A 17,870-nucleotide genomic window follows, 5' to 3' on the forward strand; every position below is an offset into this window, starting at 1 on the left:
TTGCTTGGGCTTTCACTTTTGAGGCAGAGATCTGGTGCCTTGCTATTTCTGTCCAAGCCTAAATTTCCAAGGTCAAGATTGGACCGTTAAGAGGAGCCCACCGGCATGAAATTTCTGTGGTGTCACAGCAATAGAAGAGGACCTGTGAAAGCACCCATGACAGGGAAGAAGCCCCCTGAATTTTGGAGTGAGGCTTTCCACTGACATCTTGACTGAGGCTGAGGCAATTACTTTGTAAGCCATTGGATCCATGTAGAAGGAGCAAGGGGTGCTACAAGATATTCATTGCCACTTAACACATGGTGACCCCAGGAAACATGGCAAGAAATACACAACGAAATTCACCAGGATCTCCTGCAAAGATGAACTTTGACAGTTCGCAATATAAATTATATGAATGAATATTCTGAAATTTTTGATGAATAATTTAAGGAATGAAAGTTGCAATTTGCATTTGACTTTTTTAAAATAGAATGAAGTTGTGATTCAAATTCATAATTGTAGTTAACTTGTCAGCAGGTTTCCTTTGTGTAAGAGAATTCAACACTGATGGTATCACTCTGACCATCAGAAGGATTTACAAATCCTTAGTATATAAGTATTGAAAATGATGCAAGTTTTATACAGAAATTTCGTCGCAGCGAGATTCTTCTTGTTCTGATTCCTCAGAAATATAGAGATTTATTCCATTCATTTCATCACATATCCCATAAAACATATCACTCGCAATCTGGTCTTCTTTTTCCTGACTGTCCCTGGATGCTGGTTGCTCAAATTTAAAAGGTGCTGCAGTTGCAATACTTGTGATATTTTTGTCATCACTCTCCGAAGCACTGATAGCTAGCTGGTTATGCTGAGCTGAACAGTCAGGGGAAACGGCATCAACTAAGGTGACATTTTCATTCTGAGCTGGCTGGCTCTGGCCTTTGTTTCTAGAAGAAGTGGGGAGGACTGACCTGTGCCTGTGAAGAGCCAAATTGTTTGAGGGAGATGAATTGATTGCAGTGTCGAAGTCTTCCTTGAATGTGGCAAGGGGTGCCTCAGTGCATCCTCTTCCCTTGCTGCAAATGGATAGAGACAGGAGATTATTGGGCTGAACATTGACTATTAATTTTAGCAATTTCTATATAAAGCTGTAGTAAGCCTCAAAAGATGTTAACTGAATGTGTAAATGTGAAAGACAGGATTATATGTTTCAGAGTATTACTGCTACAAATACGCACTCTTGCACAATCATACAGAGACCTCAAATGGCAACATGAGCTAGTTCACGTAAAAGATCAAGCCATACAAACTGTCTATAATGTCTGAGACTCAGAACCATGAAAATATTGGAAGCAGACTTTAATTTGAAATAGGTTTCTTCAACAAACATTTGACAAAATTATTCCTTTTAAATAATATTATTGTGGTATCTAAAATTTCACAGCCCTTGAATGATTAAATTTGAGAATTTGGGTTATGCAGAATCTTTCCTTAATGAGGTTAAAAATGCTTTCTTTCTGAACTATCCATCTTCAAATGTTTACTCAATCTATTCAGGAAATTGAGCACATACATATCAGAGGTCTGATGAGAAGTTAATGAAATCAAGTGAAAAATACATATTAACAGGAAAGACAGCTCACATTCCAGCAGAAAGGGTAATGTCGTTGCAGCTAGAACTGGTCTCCCCATCACTCTCTGAATCTCTATGGACCAGAACCTTTGCCTTCACAGAAGATTGACCTTCATCCAAATGTTTTGACTGGAGTGAAATGGGAGGTGAGTTCACTTCAGATGAATCTTCCACCCCACTTATGTTTTGCTGGATTTGCCCATAAGTAGGCAGATTTTTTGCATCATGTTTAGCTTCTTCACAGGAGGTATACGGACTCTGGGAGCTGAAAAAAAAACCAAAAACGTTATATTATAGTAGAGGCTCTGAGAACTTTGTCCTATTCTGGTCATTTGAAAAACCTGGAAGTTGTGTAACAAGAGTCACAAGATTGGTTGCGAGATCTGAGTTGTGATTATGACGATATAAAACTTCTAAGCTTTGAAAGAGGACATTTAAAAGTGACTTTATAGATGTAAAATGGTAAGCAATTATAGATGTAAAATGGTAAGCAATTATAAGTAATCCACAAATTACATTAAATTCAACCATAATTGTAGGAGAAACAGATATAAACCAAGGTTAAGAAAGGTCAAGTTTAAGTTTGACATCTGGTTATTATCACATAAAAAGAAATAAAACAAGATGTGGGAGTAAATTTCTGGAATGCTGAGATATAAAAGCCTTTCCCTTCCTTTTTCACTCTTCTAATCTTAAGTATCAGGAAATTCCCATGAATAACTTTCTAAAGATTGTAGCGCTCCAGGAATGCATGTCCTTTGCTACAACTTAGAACTCCAGGCTAAATTTGAGGACTTCTCTGATACCTAAGAACAGGACTAAAATATTAACTCTCACTATAAATAGTAATTTGACACAGAAGTTGTCACCACAAATTCAGATCAAGTGAAAACTAATGCCAGAACATGGCCTTCTGTCCCTGGCCTGCTGCAGTGCCCATGAAGCTCAGTGTAAACTTAAGCCTCAGCACCTTGTCTTTCTTCTCACACTAAGGCTTTCTAGACTCAACTTGAGTTCAGCAATGCTGCCTCCATCTTGATCCCTGTTTTTTTTTTTGTTTTTCTGGTTTGGTTTTGTCTTCTTTCTTTCTTAATCCCTTCACATGGCATTCCAATGGTTTTTAGGCAGCCATTTTATCTTCACTTGGGCAAACCTCTGTTTCTTTACCATATCCATGACCACATTATTTCTGTGTTGCCATCATGAAATATTTTGTATTTAATCTCCCTGACCTCTACCCTGCCCTTCTTTGCTCTCCCTGACCATTTCCCCTTCTACTGTCTTGAAGAATCTTGTAGTTCATTTCTAGTGAAAGATTATCTACCTGACATATTAACTTCCACAGACACAGCATGACCTGCCAGGTTTGCTCCAGTTGTTTTGTTCTTATTTCAAATTTTCAGCAACTGTAGTATATCATCAATAATCAACAAATACCTTTCAAATATTGTACAATGAAAATGTGTATGACTTAGCCAGGTCTATTATCTCGTTCTACCTATGAGTTGTCTAGTCAATGTGGTTCTACCTGTGCGCTGCCATGTTAAGGTATCATTTATTATTTCAGTTACCCTAACCTAAACATTTCTGGAGAATATACTTGCCTAAGCTCTATCTTACTCATTTATACAAATAGGAGAAAGTGAGGACGACAGATGCTGGAGAATAGAGTCGAGAGTGTGGTGCTGGAAAAGCACAGCAGGTCAGGCAGCATCTGAGGAGCAGGAAAATCGATGCTTCAGGCATAAGCCCTTTGTTCATTCCTGATGAAGGGCAAATGAAAATGACAGACAAAGGCAGTGGGCACAGGGTCTGTAAGGGAGAGAGAGAAAGAAACCGACACTGCTGACTGACACAGCAGTGCATCTGCGCAGTTACTGCCTTGCTGGCTATCGGAATATGTCCAAGAAAACTTAATAAACAGCTAAATTCACAACTGATCTCAGAGGAAACTGTGTGGGAGAGGTCACAGCACAGAAACCAATAAGTGAATAGTTTTAAGTATTGCTGTACATTGACAATATTGAGTAGAGTCGGTTCTTTATTGATTATATGCTTTTATTAGGATCTGTCTCTTGATTTAAAATTTAAAAATATAAGCCATAAGTATTAAGTTAGCCTGGAAGAGTGTTTTGTAGAGCAATGAGATGGTGCTATTTTCTGGGTCTGTACATTGGAAGGAACGCAATGGTCTTTAGTAGAGTGATTTGCTCTTCTTGTCGGATGTGGGAGTTTCAAGATAGTTTAAGGGTTACTGAGAATTATATCTGCAATAAATGTCGTTGGTTGCGAATGCTGTCAGATCAAATGGATCGGTTAGAGCGACAGTTAGAGGCAATGAGGAATTTACAAAAGCAAGGGGGTGTGACAGATGGGAGTTATGGGCAGGGAGAAAAGCCGCAGATATAGACAGGTTGATGGGTTAACTTCAAGAAAGGTTGGAGAGGGAGGCAGGTAGTCTTCTGTGTCTATCCCTATTTCAAACAAGTATGCTGCTTTGGAAAATGTAAGGGGTGATGGACTTTCAGGAGAATATAGTATGAACAGCCAGGTTTCTGGTATCAAGACAGGCGAGAATGTAATTAAGGGTATGTCAGGTTCCAAGTGATTAATCGTGTTAGGGGCTAGTCAGAGGCACAGAGAGATGTTTCTGTGGCCAGCAAAAAATCAGAATGGTGAGTTGCCTCCCTGGTGCCAGGATCAAGAATGTCTCAGAGAAGGTGCAGAATGTTCTCAAAGGGAAGGAGGACCAGCAGGAGCTCATTGTACACATTGGAACCAACAACAAAGGAAGAGAAAAGGTTGAGATTCTGTGGTGAGAATTTGGAAAGTTAGGCAGGAATTTAAAAAGGAGGTCCTCAAGAGTAGTAATATCTGGATTACTCCAGGTGCTATGAGATAGTGAGGGTAGGAATAGGAGGATAGAGCAGATGAATGCTTGGCTGAGGACCTGGTGTATGGGAGAAGAATTCACATTTTTGGATCATTGGAATCTCTTTTGGAGTAGATGTGACCTGTACAAGGATGGATTGCACCTGATTTGGAATGGGACTAATATACTGGCAGGGAGGTTTACTAAAGCTGCTCAGGAGGATTTGAAGTAGAAAGGGCAGGGGGTTGGGACCCATGGAGATTGCCAGGAAAGAGATCAATCTGAGAATGGTACAGTTGAGAAAAGAAGTGAGTCAAACAGTCAGGGCAGGCAGGAACAAAACAGAGAACAAGGTGGGACTGATAAATGAAACTGCATTTATTTCAATGCAAAGGGCCTAACAGGGAAGGCAGATGAACTCAGGGCATGGGTAGGAACATGGGACTGGGATATCATAGCAATTACAGAAACATGGCTCAGGGATGGACAGGACTGGCAGGTTAATGTTCCAGGGTACAAATGTTACAGGAAGGATAGAAAGAAAGGCAAGAGAGGAGGTTGAGTGGCATTTTTGATAAGGGATAGCATTACAGCTGTGCTGAGGGAGGATATTCCCGGAAATACATCCAGGGAAGTTACTTGGGTGGAACTGAGAAATAAGAAAGGGATGATCACCTTATTGGGATTGTATTATAGACCCCCTAATAGTCAATGGGAAATTGAGAAACAAATGTGTAAGGAGATTTCAGTTATCTGTAAGAATGATAGGGTGGTTATGGTAGGGAGTTTTAACTTTCTAAAACTAGACTGGGACTGCCACAATGTTAAGGGTTTAGATGGAGAGGAACTTGTTAAGAGTGTACAAGAAAATTTTCGTATTCAGTATGTGGATGTACCTACTAGAGAAGGTGCAAAACTTCACCTACTCTTGGGAAATAAGGCAGGCAGGAACTGAGGTGTTAGTGGGGGAGCACTTTGGGGCCAGTGACCAAAATTCTATGAGTTTTTAAGTAGTGATGGTAAAGGATAGAGCGGTCTAACAGTTGAAGTTCTAAATTGGAGGAAGGCTAATTTTGATGGTATTAGGCAAAGACTTTCAAAAGCTGATTGGAAGCAGCTGTTCACAGGTAAAGGGACGGCTGGAAAATGGGAAGCCTTCAGAAATGCGATAATGAGAGTCCAGAGAAAGTGTATTCCTGTCAGGGTGAAAGGGAAGGCTGTAATGTGTAGGGAATGCTGGGTGACTAGAGAAATTGAGGGTTTGGTTCAGAAAAAGAAGGAAGCATATGTCCGATATAGACAGCAGAGTTCGAGTGAAACCTTAGAAGAGTATAAAGGCAGTAGGTGTAAACTTAAGAGGGAACTCAGGAGGCAAAAAGGGGACATGAGATAGCTTTGGCAAATAGGGTTAAAGAGGACAAAAGGGTAACTAGGGAGCGAATAGGGCCCCTCAAAGTTCAGCAAGGTGTCCTTTTTGTGGAGCCACAGGAGATGGGGGAGATACTAAACAAGTACTTTGCATCAGTGTTCACTATGGAAAAGGATATGGAAGATATAGAATGTGGGGAAATAGATGTTGACATCTTGAAAGATTACAGATGAGGAAGTTCTGGATGTCTTGAAATGCATAAAAGTGGAAAAATCCCCAGGACCTCATCAGGCATCCCCTTGAATTTTGTGGGAAGCTAGGGAAGGGATTGCTGGGCCCATTGCTGAGATATTTGTATTATTGATAGTTACAGGTAAGGTGCCAGAAGACTGGAGGTTGGCTAACATGGTACTATTATTTAAGAAGGGTGGTAAGGACAAGCCAGGGACCTATAGACCAGTGAGCCTGACATCGGTGGTGAGCGAGTTGTTGGAGGGATCCTGAGGGACAGGATGTACATGTATTTGGAAAGGCAGAGAGTGATTAGAGATAGACAACATGGCTTTGAACTTGGGAAATCATGTCTCATGAAGTTGATTAAGTTTTTTGAAGAAGTAACAAAGAGGATTGATGAGGGCAGAGCAGTAGATGTGATCTATATGGACTTCAGTAAGGTGTTCGACAAAGTTCCCCATGGGAGACTGATTAGCAAGGTTAGATCTCATAGAATACAGGGAGAAGTAGCCATTTGGGTACAGAACTGGCTCTAAGATAGAAGACAGAGGGTGTGGTTGAGGGTTGTTTTTCAGACTGGAGGTCTGTGACCAGTGGAATGCCACAAGGATTGGTGCTGGGTCCTCTACTTTTCGTCATTTACATAAATGATTTGGATATGAACATAGGAGGTATAGTTATAAGTTAGCAGATGACATCAAAATTGGAGATGTAGTGGACAGCGAAGAAGGTTACCTCAGATAACAACGGGATCTTGATTAGATGAGCCAATGGGCTGAGAAGTGGCAGATGGAGTTTAATTCAGATAAATGCGAGGTGCTGCATTTTGGGAAAGCAAATCTTAGCTGGACTTATACACTTAATGGTAAGGCCCTAGGGAGTGTTGCTGAACAAAGAGACCTTGGAGTGCAGGGTCATAGCTCCTTGAAAGTAGAGTCGCAGGTAGATAGAATAGTGAAGAAGGCATTTGATATGCTTTCCTTTGTGGTCAGAGCATTGAGTATACGAAGTGGGAGGTTATGTTGCAGCTGTACAGGACATTGGTTTGGCCACTGTTGGAATATTGCGTTCAATTCTGGTCTCGTTCCTATTGGAAAGATGTTGTGAAGTTTGAAAGGGTTCAGAAAAGATTTACAAGAATGTGGTCAGGGTTAGAGAATTTTAGCTGTAGGGAGAGGCTGAATAGGTTGGGGCTGTTTTCCCTGGAGCGTCAGAGGCTGAGGGGTGACCTTATAGAGGTTTATAAAATCATGAGAGGCATGGATAGGTTAAATAGACAATGTCTTTTCCCTGGGGTGGGGGAGTCCAGAACTAGAGGGCATACGTTTAGGGTGAGAGGGACAAGATATAAGAGGGACCTAAGGGACAACTTTATCATGCAGAAGGTGTTGCCTATATGGCATGAGCTGCCCGAGGCAGTCATGGAGGCTAGTACAATTGCAACATTTAAAAGACATTTGGATGGGTATTTGAATAGAAAGGGTTTGGAGAGATATGGGCTAAATACTGGCAAATGAGACTAGATTAGTTTGGGCTTTCTGGTCAGCATGGATAAATTGGACCAAAGGGTCTGTTTCCATGCTGTACATATCTATGACTATGACTCCTGACCCTTGGAATGCTGCCTGACCTGCAGTGCCTTTTCAGCACCACACTCTCAGCTCATTTATACAAATTCTTGAAGAACTTCAATAAGATCAGGAATGTGTAGAGAATTGCACACCTTACCACCTGAAACATTTCAACATTTATAACTCAAGATTTAGGATCAATTACCTTGACTTGAGAGGAACCTCACACTCTGATATGGAGCCTGGAAGCTGCTGTTTTTCTGGAAATAGGTGCTCTGTTTCTGACTTGATAGGTGGAATATGGGTCACCTATAAAAGAAGTCTGAATATTAGAAAATTACATTTTAAAAATCCACTGTAAACTAATGTTGCCATTAAATGAGAAAACATTCACCCTTCAGCTCACTATACATGGAAAATTGTGCACATCAAATACATTCAACTTTTGAGAATATTTATGACAATGTACAAGATTGAACTGACCTGTCCTGAACCAGTTAAACTTTCTTGTAACATATTAGCTCTGTGTAATGAGGGGAAAAGCTGAATCATTGGTGCATTCTACTGTTCTGGGAAACAATATTATCCAGCTCCCATTCCTGGGTGTCATGCTCCTCATTAACTACTTGACAAAAATGTTCTTCCTCCTGTACCACACATTGCTATGTTGACCTTGAGAAAGAAGGATGGAAGCTAGCAATTGGTGAACATTACCGTCTTGGGATTAAGAAGACAGGAATGAATGGAAAGTTGTGGTTTTGTGGTGCTTCTCAAGGATGACACAGATGTTTAAGCAGTGCCCTTGCACCAGTAAAGTATTGCCAATCTTGTCAGATCCCAGGGTGAGTTTAGTGCCTCTCTCAATCTACAGAGCTGTCTCCTTAAAGTGAGTGATGGTACCTAACATTGAGTGTCCAGTCTGTGGTAGGCTTTTGCATCATCTTGTTGATCGAATGAACAAAGCTAGGCTTTTGGTTAAGGAATGGATGTAAATTAATTTAGAGTTGTGTATGCAATTGCTGTGAGGAGAGCCACCGTACAAGGTACTGATCTGTGATCCTTCTTACCCAAACAGCATTATGTAGGATTAGTTGTGTATGTATTTCTGTAAAAGTATGAAGAAGGTTGCATGTTGGTAGAAAAGAAAGAACTCTGCCCTGGTAAATGGTGGAATTTGATTTCAACAAAAACAGTCTGGAATTAAGAGTCTACTGATGACCATGGACACATTGTCGATTGTTGGCAAAGCCTATCTGATTCACTAATATTCTTCAGGGAAGGAAACTGCCATCCTTACCCAGTCTGGTCTACATATGACTCCAGACCTAGAGCAATGTGATTGACTCTTAACTGCCCTCTCGGCACTTAGGATGGACAATAAATGCTGGCCCAGCCAGTGACATCCTCATCCCATGAATGAATAATAAAAACTCTACAATGTCTTAATCTGCCTGTGTTATGGGTGAATTGGTGGAACTATTCTGCAGGATATTCTGCACCTGATTTTACTATTATTTCTGTATTTTGGATGAAAATACGATAGGATGGGATAACACATAACTTCTGGATATAAAGATGCAAAATGGAAATTTGGGTCCTGTTGTGTTGCAGAGACCATACTAGATGTGTTTACTCACTATGCCAAGGTCCAAAATGGAACTATGGGATAATAACCTTTCAGTTACACTAGATCATGTCATTTTTGGGGATGCTGCATTTCAAAGAGAACTATTGAGATCGGCCATCACCAGCTGCCTTTGGGTTAAAAAGCTGCCCTGAGAAAGCTTTACAATCCTAAAGTTGGAGTTCATCACAGAACTAAGAGAAGGCAGTTGCATTCAGGCATATGGCAAGCCTGCAAGGCCAAGATAAGTTTCTCTCTTTTTCACACCCTGTGAATAGACCAAAAAAGCCGATGTTTCAAGTACTGTACCCTGAAAAGTGGAACTTAGAACAGAAGCAAAGACCTAGGTCCAACTGACTTGACTGAGGATTTTCTACCATTCTACAGACACCAATATTATATCACCGCCAATGGCCAAGAGAATGGCGTGAAAGTCATCTCATTCCACAGTTGTGATTTGGACTCTTGATCCACAGATCTTGTTCTTTTTTGGCTGATGTTTTTCATCTATGATACTTCTGCAGAGCCGTCTACCTCGACTGTTGTAAATGTGAGCAAATGTGTTCATTTTTAAAAAATCATTCACGGAAGTGGACAAACAATGCCAGCATTTATGGTCCACCTCCATAAATAATGGTGAGAAGATAATGGTGGACAGACTATTTGAACCACTGCAGTCCTCTTGGTGAAGGTAGATTGACAATGCTTTTAGAAAGGGAGTTCTAGCAGTTTAACCAATGACACTGAAGGAACGATAACATTTTTTGTATGTTCTTTCTTCTTACCTCCCTTCCTCAGGCTACACCAGTGATATCCGGGGTGAAGCCAGCAAGGAATCCTGTCCTCAAGGTGTAGCCAGTGCGGACTCCTGTTCTCGAGGTGAAGCCAGTGCGGACTCTTGTTCTCGAGGTGAAGCCAATGCTGACTCCCAGCCTCGAGGTGAAGTTAGTGCAGACTCCTAGTCTTGAGGAGAAGCCAGTGTGGACTCCCACTCTCGAGGTGAAGTCGGTGAGGACTCCCAGCCTCGAGGTGAAGTTGGTGCAGACTCTCAGCCTCGAGGATGAAGCCAGAGGGACTCCTGTCCTCGAGGTGAAGCCTGTCATAGAGTCATAGAGATGTACAGCACGGAAACAGACCCTTCGGTCCAACCTGTCCACGCCGACCAGATATCCCAACCCAATATAGTCCCACCTGCCAGCACCCGGCCCATATCCCTCCAAACCCTTCCTATTCATATACCCATCCAGATGCCTTTTAAATGTTGCAATTGTACCAGCCTCCACCACTTCCTCTGGCAGCTCATTCCATACATACAACCCTCTGAATGAAAATGCTGTCCCTTTAGTCCCTTTTATATCTTTCCCCTCTCACCCTAAGCCTATGCCCTCTAGTTCTTGACTCCCCACCCTAGGCAACGTATCTACTTATCCTATCCATGCTCCTCATGATTTTATAAATCTCTATAAGGTCACCCCTCAGCCTCTGATGCTCCAGGGAAAACAGCCCCAGCCTATTCAGCCTCTCTCGATAGCTCAAATTCTCTAACCTTGGCAACATCCTTGTAAATCTTTTCTGAACCCTTTCAAGTTTCATGACATCCTTCCAACAAGAAGGAGACCAGAATTGCATGCAATATTCCAACAGTGGCCTAACCAATGTCCTGTAAAGCCACAACATGACCTCCCAACTCCTGTACTCAATACTCTGACCAATAAAGGAAAGCATACCAAACACCTTCTTCACTATCCTATCTACCTGTGACTCCACTTTCAAGGAGCTATGAACCTGCACTCCAAGGTCTCTTTGTTCAGCAACAATCCCCAGGACCTTACTATTAAGTGAATAAGTCCTGCTAATATTTCCTTTCCCAAAATGCAGCACTCACACTGACCTAAATTAAACTCCATCTGCCACTTCTCAGCCCATTGCGGACGCCTGTCCTTGAGGTGAAGCCAGTGCAGACTCCCAGCCTCGAAGTGAAGCCAGTGTGAACTTCTGTCATTAAGGTGAAGCCAGTGCGGACTCCCAGCCTCGAGGATGAAGCTAGCTCAGATTCCCAGCTTTGAGGTGGATCCAGAGTGGCCTCCTGGCCTCGACAGCCTTGAGGTGAAGCCCCGCGTGGTCTGCCAGCAAGGCCCCAGTGCGGACTCGTCTGCTCCATGTTCCCTGCTTGGAAGGACTGTAAATTCTGAACTTTTATGCCTTTATTCATCTAATGTATTCCTAAGATTTTGTATCTATATATCTTTCGTACCTAAGGTGGCATGAAGGTTTGTAATACTGGACATTTTATTTCTTTATGTTTCTAAGTTATTCATAAGAATCTGACCCTAGGTATCTTTGTACCTAAGATGGCGCCATAGGCATTGACTTTGTAAACTTTAAATGTACTCATGCGGGTACATGTGACAATGAAGACAATTTGAATTCTAATTCTAAAGTTGGGAAGGTGAGTGACTTGGAGGGGAATCTACCAGTGAAGCTAATCCTATGGATCTGCTGCTTTTGTCTTTGTAGGTGGAAGTGGTTGTGGGTTTAGAATATAATGTATGAGCAACCAGAGTGAATTTCTGCTTTGGATTTTGTAGATGGTACAAACTGCTACTCCTGAGTGTCAGTGGTGAAGGTATTAAACCTTTGTGGATGTGGACACCTCTTCTGCTTCCACAACCCCTTCAGACAGGGAATTCCAGATTCCCACCAACCTCTGGATGGAAAGATTTTTTTTCTCACCTTTTGAGCTTTTAGCTTTCTTATTGATGTTTGTTACAAGGTTATGATTATGTCTTGAGCTAAGTATACTTTTCCCTGACAACAAAACCATTGGCAGTGAGCAGGTTATTCCTTTGCAAGTGCTGCTTAATAGCACTGTTGATAGCCCCGTCCCTCCCTTTGCTGATGATTGAGAGTAGACTGTAATTGGCCAAGTTGGATTTGTCTTGCTTTTAGTGCACTTCACATACTTTGGAAAGTGTCAAATAGATGCCAATCTTGTGGCAGTAATGATGAGGAAAGGTCAACAGAGCAGCAAGCGGAACCCAGCTGAATAATCAAAGTAAGTACTAAAGACCTTGAGCATATCCTGAATTCTATAACATCTTGGGGTTAAATTAAACTTTGAACTATTTGGTCAGAACTTTAATGAATTAATTGTCTCATTGAGAATGACTATTTGTAGAAATGTCATTCAATGCAATTTGCTTTGATCACTTTCCAATGATGTGTCTTGATTATACATTTTATTCTGTTTACAAAGCAAACTGCTTTTCTGTTGTTTATGCTTCATATCATTACTGAATAACAGTGGCTTTTTCATATGTCAATTATTCCTTAAACTGGTATTTACCTTAACTATTGAAAAATATGAGATTCATCTTGTATCATGTGTGCTTGGTTCTAAGGTCACATATTAATGTCACTAATGCATTATACCTGCCACAGTGATAATCATTTTTCACATCGCCCAAAATTACAACTTGTTTTTGTTGTAGTATGATAATAAACCTTACTATTTACTGTTACTGCTGCTTATACTTCCCTGTGATTTATCATGGAGTATCCTGCATCTTCACTGAACCAAATAACTGTCATAACATTGTATCTCTGCACTGGGAATTTTCTGCTAATACATTCATCAGCTCATACTTCCTCATTCAATTAATTCAACAGGAAACTATCCTGCAAGCAACAGCTTTTTCTCCCACTAATGATAACTTATTACAGAATGTAGCAATCACATTTTTTCAGACTAACATGCATCAACTATTTATATAGCACCCCTGATATATTGAAAAATGTTTTTACTAAGTTAATTACTCTTTGCATTGAGCCTCTTACACATGGAAAAAATGAATTACTATTTGAATATGCACTGAGACTTTGCAGTTAATTTTGAAAAATACAGGATATGGGGCTTCTGTAGTTTTCTAATATTGGCCTTATAAGTCACTGTGGCTTAGTTTGATTTTTGTTACGATGACTCTCATTCCCTATTAAAAGTGGCAACTGTCTGCCAAAATGTAGCAAGTTAAAAGTTTTCTTAAATTCTGAACCTCTGATGCCTCTATGTCAAATTTTGGTGCTTCCCATAAATGTGACAATTATCATCTGCTCCACACAAACTTAGTGCAAAGGATGGACACAGCCATATTGGGGACTGCCACCATCGTGCTGACTACAGCAGGTAGCTCCTCCAGGTGGAATGCTGTTACAAATGTCAGTGACTGTTAAGACCAGCCCTCGTTGGACTCTGTGCAAAGCAAGTTATTTTAGCAGCGCGAGAGTGCCAACAGCTGTACACTGATGTTCATTAAAGTATTGGGTTCGCCGACAGGAAACATGATCAAAATCTTATTTTGTATCAGATAGCCACTTAAAAAGCACCTTTGAAGGGGCAAAATTTGGAAACGTGCACTTTCCCTGCTCCCTTCACCACCACCTCCACCCAGTGTCCAATTGAAAATTTGGGACTGTCGCAGAGACTTCAGCATCTTGACACAACCTCCAGGGATTTGAGTTACCAAGGCTTGACCCTGTGACCCTTTGAAAATCTTGATTCTTGATTTGATATTGTTCCCCTTCTACTGTAATTAATATCGAGAGTTGTAATGGTAATACTTGTTCTGACTCTCTCCAGAAATTGCAATCCTATTTCTTGGAAAAAGAAGAGTTCTAGTTTGCTTCAGTAATGGTGTAGCATTTCTTTCTTCTCTGCCGTAGGGAGTCAGTCTTTTAACTGTTTTTCTGTTCTCTCCCTTCTCAGCCGCCAGAACTTGATGTAGTGTTCTTACATCAAGGCTTGCAGCAAAAACATCTGGAATATATTAGCATTATTACAACTAATCATAAGTATCGCTATGTTTGATTTTGCAAGATCACTAAATACAGATAAGAAAGGCCACATTTGGCCTATCCATTCCAGAATACTTAATATCTCCGCTGGAGCAGTTAAACTACAGTGTCATTTCATAAGAATTTATCTGACTTACACACAGTAGCTTTGACTATATTGTGCAACATTGTATTAGTTTATTGATTGCTGTTGTTTATTGTTTTGATAAGGATTAGGAGTCAAGAGTCAAACTTGACGCAGGATGTTTTGTTGCATTGACAATGCGAACAAATGTAAGTTGTGACAGTGTATGGTGTAAAACATGTTTTTGGTTAAAATAAACAAAGCAGTTAGTTCCCACTTGTTTTGTTCAGAAACTGGAAATTTGACAACTTCTTTCAGGGTTCCTCACAAAATATTTTCAGTTAACTTTGCCGTCCTAAAGAGAAAGGCTGGGTTAAATGAGGCACCATTTTAACAATAGGATTACATAACTGTCCCTGTTATTACTGTAAGCAACTCTGTGAAAGATCTGAGAGTAGTTTTAAGAGCTTAATCTTTACAAGGAACCATAAATGCTGGCCTCGTTTTATTCTGACTAAACAATGAGAAGCTTTTTATTATGGATTCCCCCCTCATATGATACTTATGATTAGTGTCACCAAAATTGATTGCCATTTAACAGGAATCAAATAAACACCTTACTTTCACTATTTCCTGATTGTTTCTGTCTTTTAGCCCATCCTTTCCGTATCTGTTCTCAATAGTTTTCTCTCCAACATTTATCGTCTCTTGCGATGAAAATACTTCTGCCCCTTCCTGTTCATTCCCCTAAAAACTTGCCACTGTCTGGAAAGGATTATTTAATTCCCATACCTTAGGATAGCACTGACAAATGCTCCAGACAATCCCCACGATGATCATCAGAATCCCGATGGAAAAGAAGGTTGCATAGACCCCAGGCTTATCCACATTCATTATGAACATTCCAACTATGATCAAAAAGAATCCCAGAACAATGAGGCCATAGCGAAATGTCTTATCTTCTGCCATCACCAGCTGACCAGTCGGTGCACTTTCAGGGGAACATGTACCTTTTTCTTACATGCGCAGGTAAACCAGCTTCACTTTGAATTTAAGATCATATAGTATGATATGTCTTGCTCCAATTTCATCAGTAGGCAGCACTGTAGCTTTTACCTCCTTTAAAGCTGTTGGTCTACTAGTTTAGATTAAACACAGCTCAGTCCTGCTCAGGTTTTTTCCAGTTAGCTCCAATGAACACAAACAACTTCATAAACTCACGTATCACCGGACTTTTATAGCCGTTAGCTATAACCTTCCCTCCAGGCATTCAGGCATCAGGAATGTACAGTATTCAATAACTCTCCATATTGCAATAACAAAGATAAAATGGCAGCACTGAAATTAATACATCCTTGTTTAACCATAAACAGATTTATGAATTTAGTTGTATTTAAAGAAAAGACGATATCTTGCATTTTATGGGCATTTTCTTTACTGAAGTAATTAAAAGGTAAAATGGACATCATGTTCAGAGTTACAGGAATGTAAGTAACTTTTGAAGTCTCGATCAGCTATTTGTATTCAAAATATTTAACCTTTCAAACTCTGGGTAATTTTAATCTGCATATACTTGCCTGCTGAATAATTTGCATGCAAAATTATAACTCACCAAGACCTTGTCTGATTTACTGTTAATTTTTGATACTTTAATAATTGGAATGCCAATAATGTGCTATTGCACAATCCGTTGAATTTGTTCACCCCTTGTCCTATATTCCATTACCACTTATTTATAATGATAATAAAGCTGCCTCCTGTTTATCAGTCCATCTCACAGCCCTTAAGAGCTGTAGCTGGGAACAACAGGTGACTTATAAAGCTTTTCTGTATTCGAGTGAGGAGTCATGGGTTTAAGCTGCACTCCAGAAACCTGAACATATTATTTAGTTTGAATTTTTGGAATCCTGTGCCAGCAGATGTACCATCCATAAAATGAAACATTAAACCCAGAGCTCATCCCTGTTGTGGTATGAGCAGTGGTGTTCTTCCAATACCCTGGCCAAAATTTGTTTCTTAACTATCATCACTCAAACATCCCAAGCAGTTTATTCTGACACTGTTTACTAGATAGTGTCATACACAATCTAATTCCCTATATTACCAAAGTGCTGCACTTCAAAAGTCTTAATTGTCTGGGATACACTTTGGAATTTGTGAGGTAAAGCAAACTGTTGCATATAATATATATATGGAAGTTTTTACTTTCTTAAAGGTCGACTATATTTATTACAATATTGAAGCAATTCAATACAGAGGAACCTCAATTATTTGAATGCCACGGGCAGGGAATATTTTGTTGGATAATCAAGTGTTTGAACAATCGAATGCCAGTTAACACAGTTTAGCTGAGCATCCGGACCATGTGATCTTGCCAGATAATCCCAAATTCGGATAATCGAATGCCAGATAATCGAGGTTCCTCTGTACATTGATTATAAAATATAAAAATAAATCATAAAATTTTGTATTTTGTATCTCCTACAGTGATGTTTTAGTTATGTTACTGGATTAATAATCCAGAGAGCTGAACTAAAATGGCAATATTGAAACTAATCCATAGAAAGTGAGTTCAAATCACACCATGGCATTTTTGGGAATGTGAGCTCAATTTAAAAACAGCTGAAAATAATGAATGGTGCCATTAAAAATGACCGTGAAATATAAATTATCATTAAATTTTTAACTATTTCTCTTTAATCTACTGTTCTGGCCCATTCTGTCCAATTTAAACCCATGTTTAAGGTGGTTAACTCCCCTCTGAGGTCAACCAAGTCAGTCATACCAAACCACTAACTGGACAGCTAGACAGACGGGCAATAAACATTGGGTTAGCCCAAGTCTGAAAATTGAGAAAAAGACTATTCTGCTCCCTTCCACTGACTGTCAGATATATTCTGACATGTCTCACCTCTCATATTCCATTTTCTTGGTTGTGTTTCCTTAAAGCAATTGTTTTGCATTTGCTGAGTCTCCTGGTGAGATTGTGATCTCTGTTCTCCAGTCTGCATAGACTCTGCATTTCCAGTTTTCTTTTGCTTTCTGTCTTTGTGCACAGAAGCAACGTTACTCTAGGATCCATAATGACAATGAAAGGCTTCTATAAAATGATAGTTTATGTCCATACTAAAACCACAGGGCCTGCAGTTTTACATGTGTGTTTAACTGCTGTGGATGCTAGAATATCACCACTTCTTTAAAAGGAGTTATATGTTAGTCTTTTTAATTGAGGGCTTTAAGAACTACAGTGACTGTTAGCCCTGAATTTTTTTTTCAGGTCTGCATTTTGAGATATGCCAGCCAAAAAGTTATAATTAAACAGCTGACCTTTAATATCCTGACCTCTCCCTAATTCCATGTTCATTCATACTTTCACTGCAGGTGTGGTTCTGTTTCACCAATTAAAGGATGCCTGTTTCTGAAGGGGGGAGGGGGGGAGAAAATGTCATCAAAGCACAAGGGTTTCTTTATCACGTCATTCCACCTTCATTTTAAGAATATGCTGTCAAGCTGCTTTTGGAGAAAGAATCCAATAAAAGCTCTGTAGCCTCATTTGAAACACCAGTGCAGTCCTCTTTCAGATTAGACAATTGATTACAAGATGAATGACTCTAAATATCGTGCAGAAATTATCAATAGATACGCTGCACTGTACCAGCAAACCCGG

General features: G+C 40.1%; 1 protein-coding gene across 1 annotated transcript; it reads right to left on the reverse strand.

Moving 5' to 3' along the window:
• Positions 1-491: 491 nt before the first annotated feature.
• bsnd (barttin CLCNK type accessory subunit beta) lies at positions 492-15,249 on the reverse strand. Its single transcript, XM_072573312.1, has 4 exons — positions 14,996-15,249; positions 7,870-7,973; positions 1,629-1,883; positions 492-1,061 (listed from the first exon to the last, which is right to left on the reverse strand). The coding sequence occupies exons 1-4, from the start codon at positions 15,170-15,172 to the stop codon at positions 620-622; spliced, it is 978 nt and encodes a 325-aa protein (XP_072429413.1). The 5' UTR covers positions 15,173-15,249; the 3' UTR covers positions 492-619.
• Positions 15,250-17,870: the final 2,621 nt, after the last annotated feature.

Source organism: Chiloscyllium punctatum, chromosome 7 (genome assembly GCF_047496795.1).
Source record: "Chiloscyllium punctatum isolate Juve2018m chromosome 7, sChiPun1.3, whole genome shotgun sequence".
Classification (NCBI taxonomy): domain Eukaryota; kingdom Metazoa; phylum Chordata; class Chondrichthyes; order Orectolobiformes; family Hemiscylliidae; genus Chiloscyllium; species Chiloscyllium punctatum.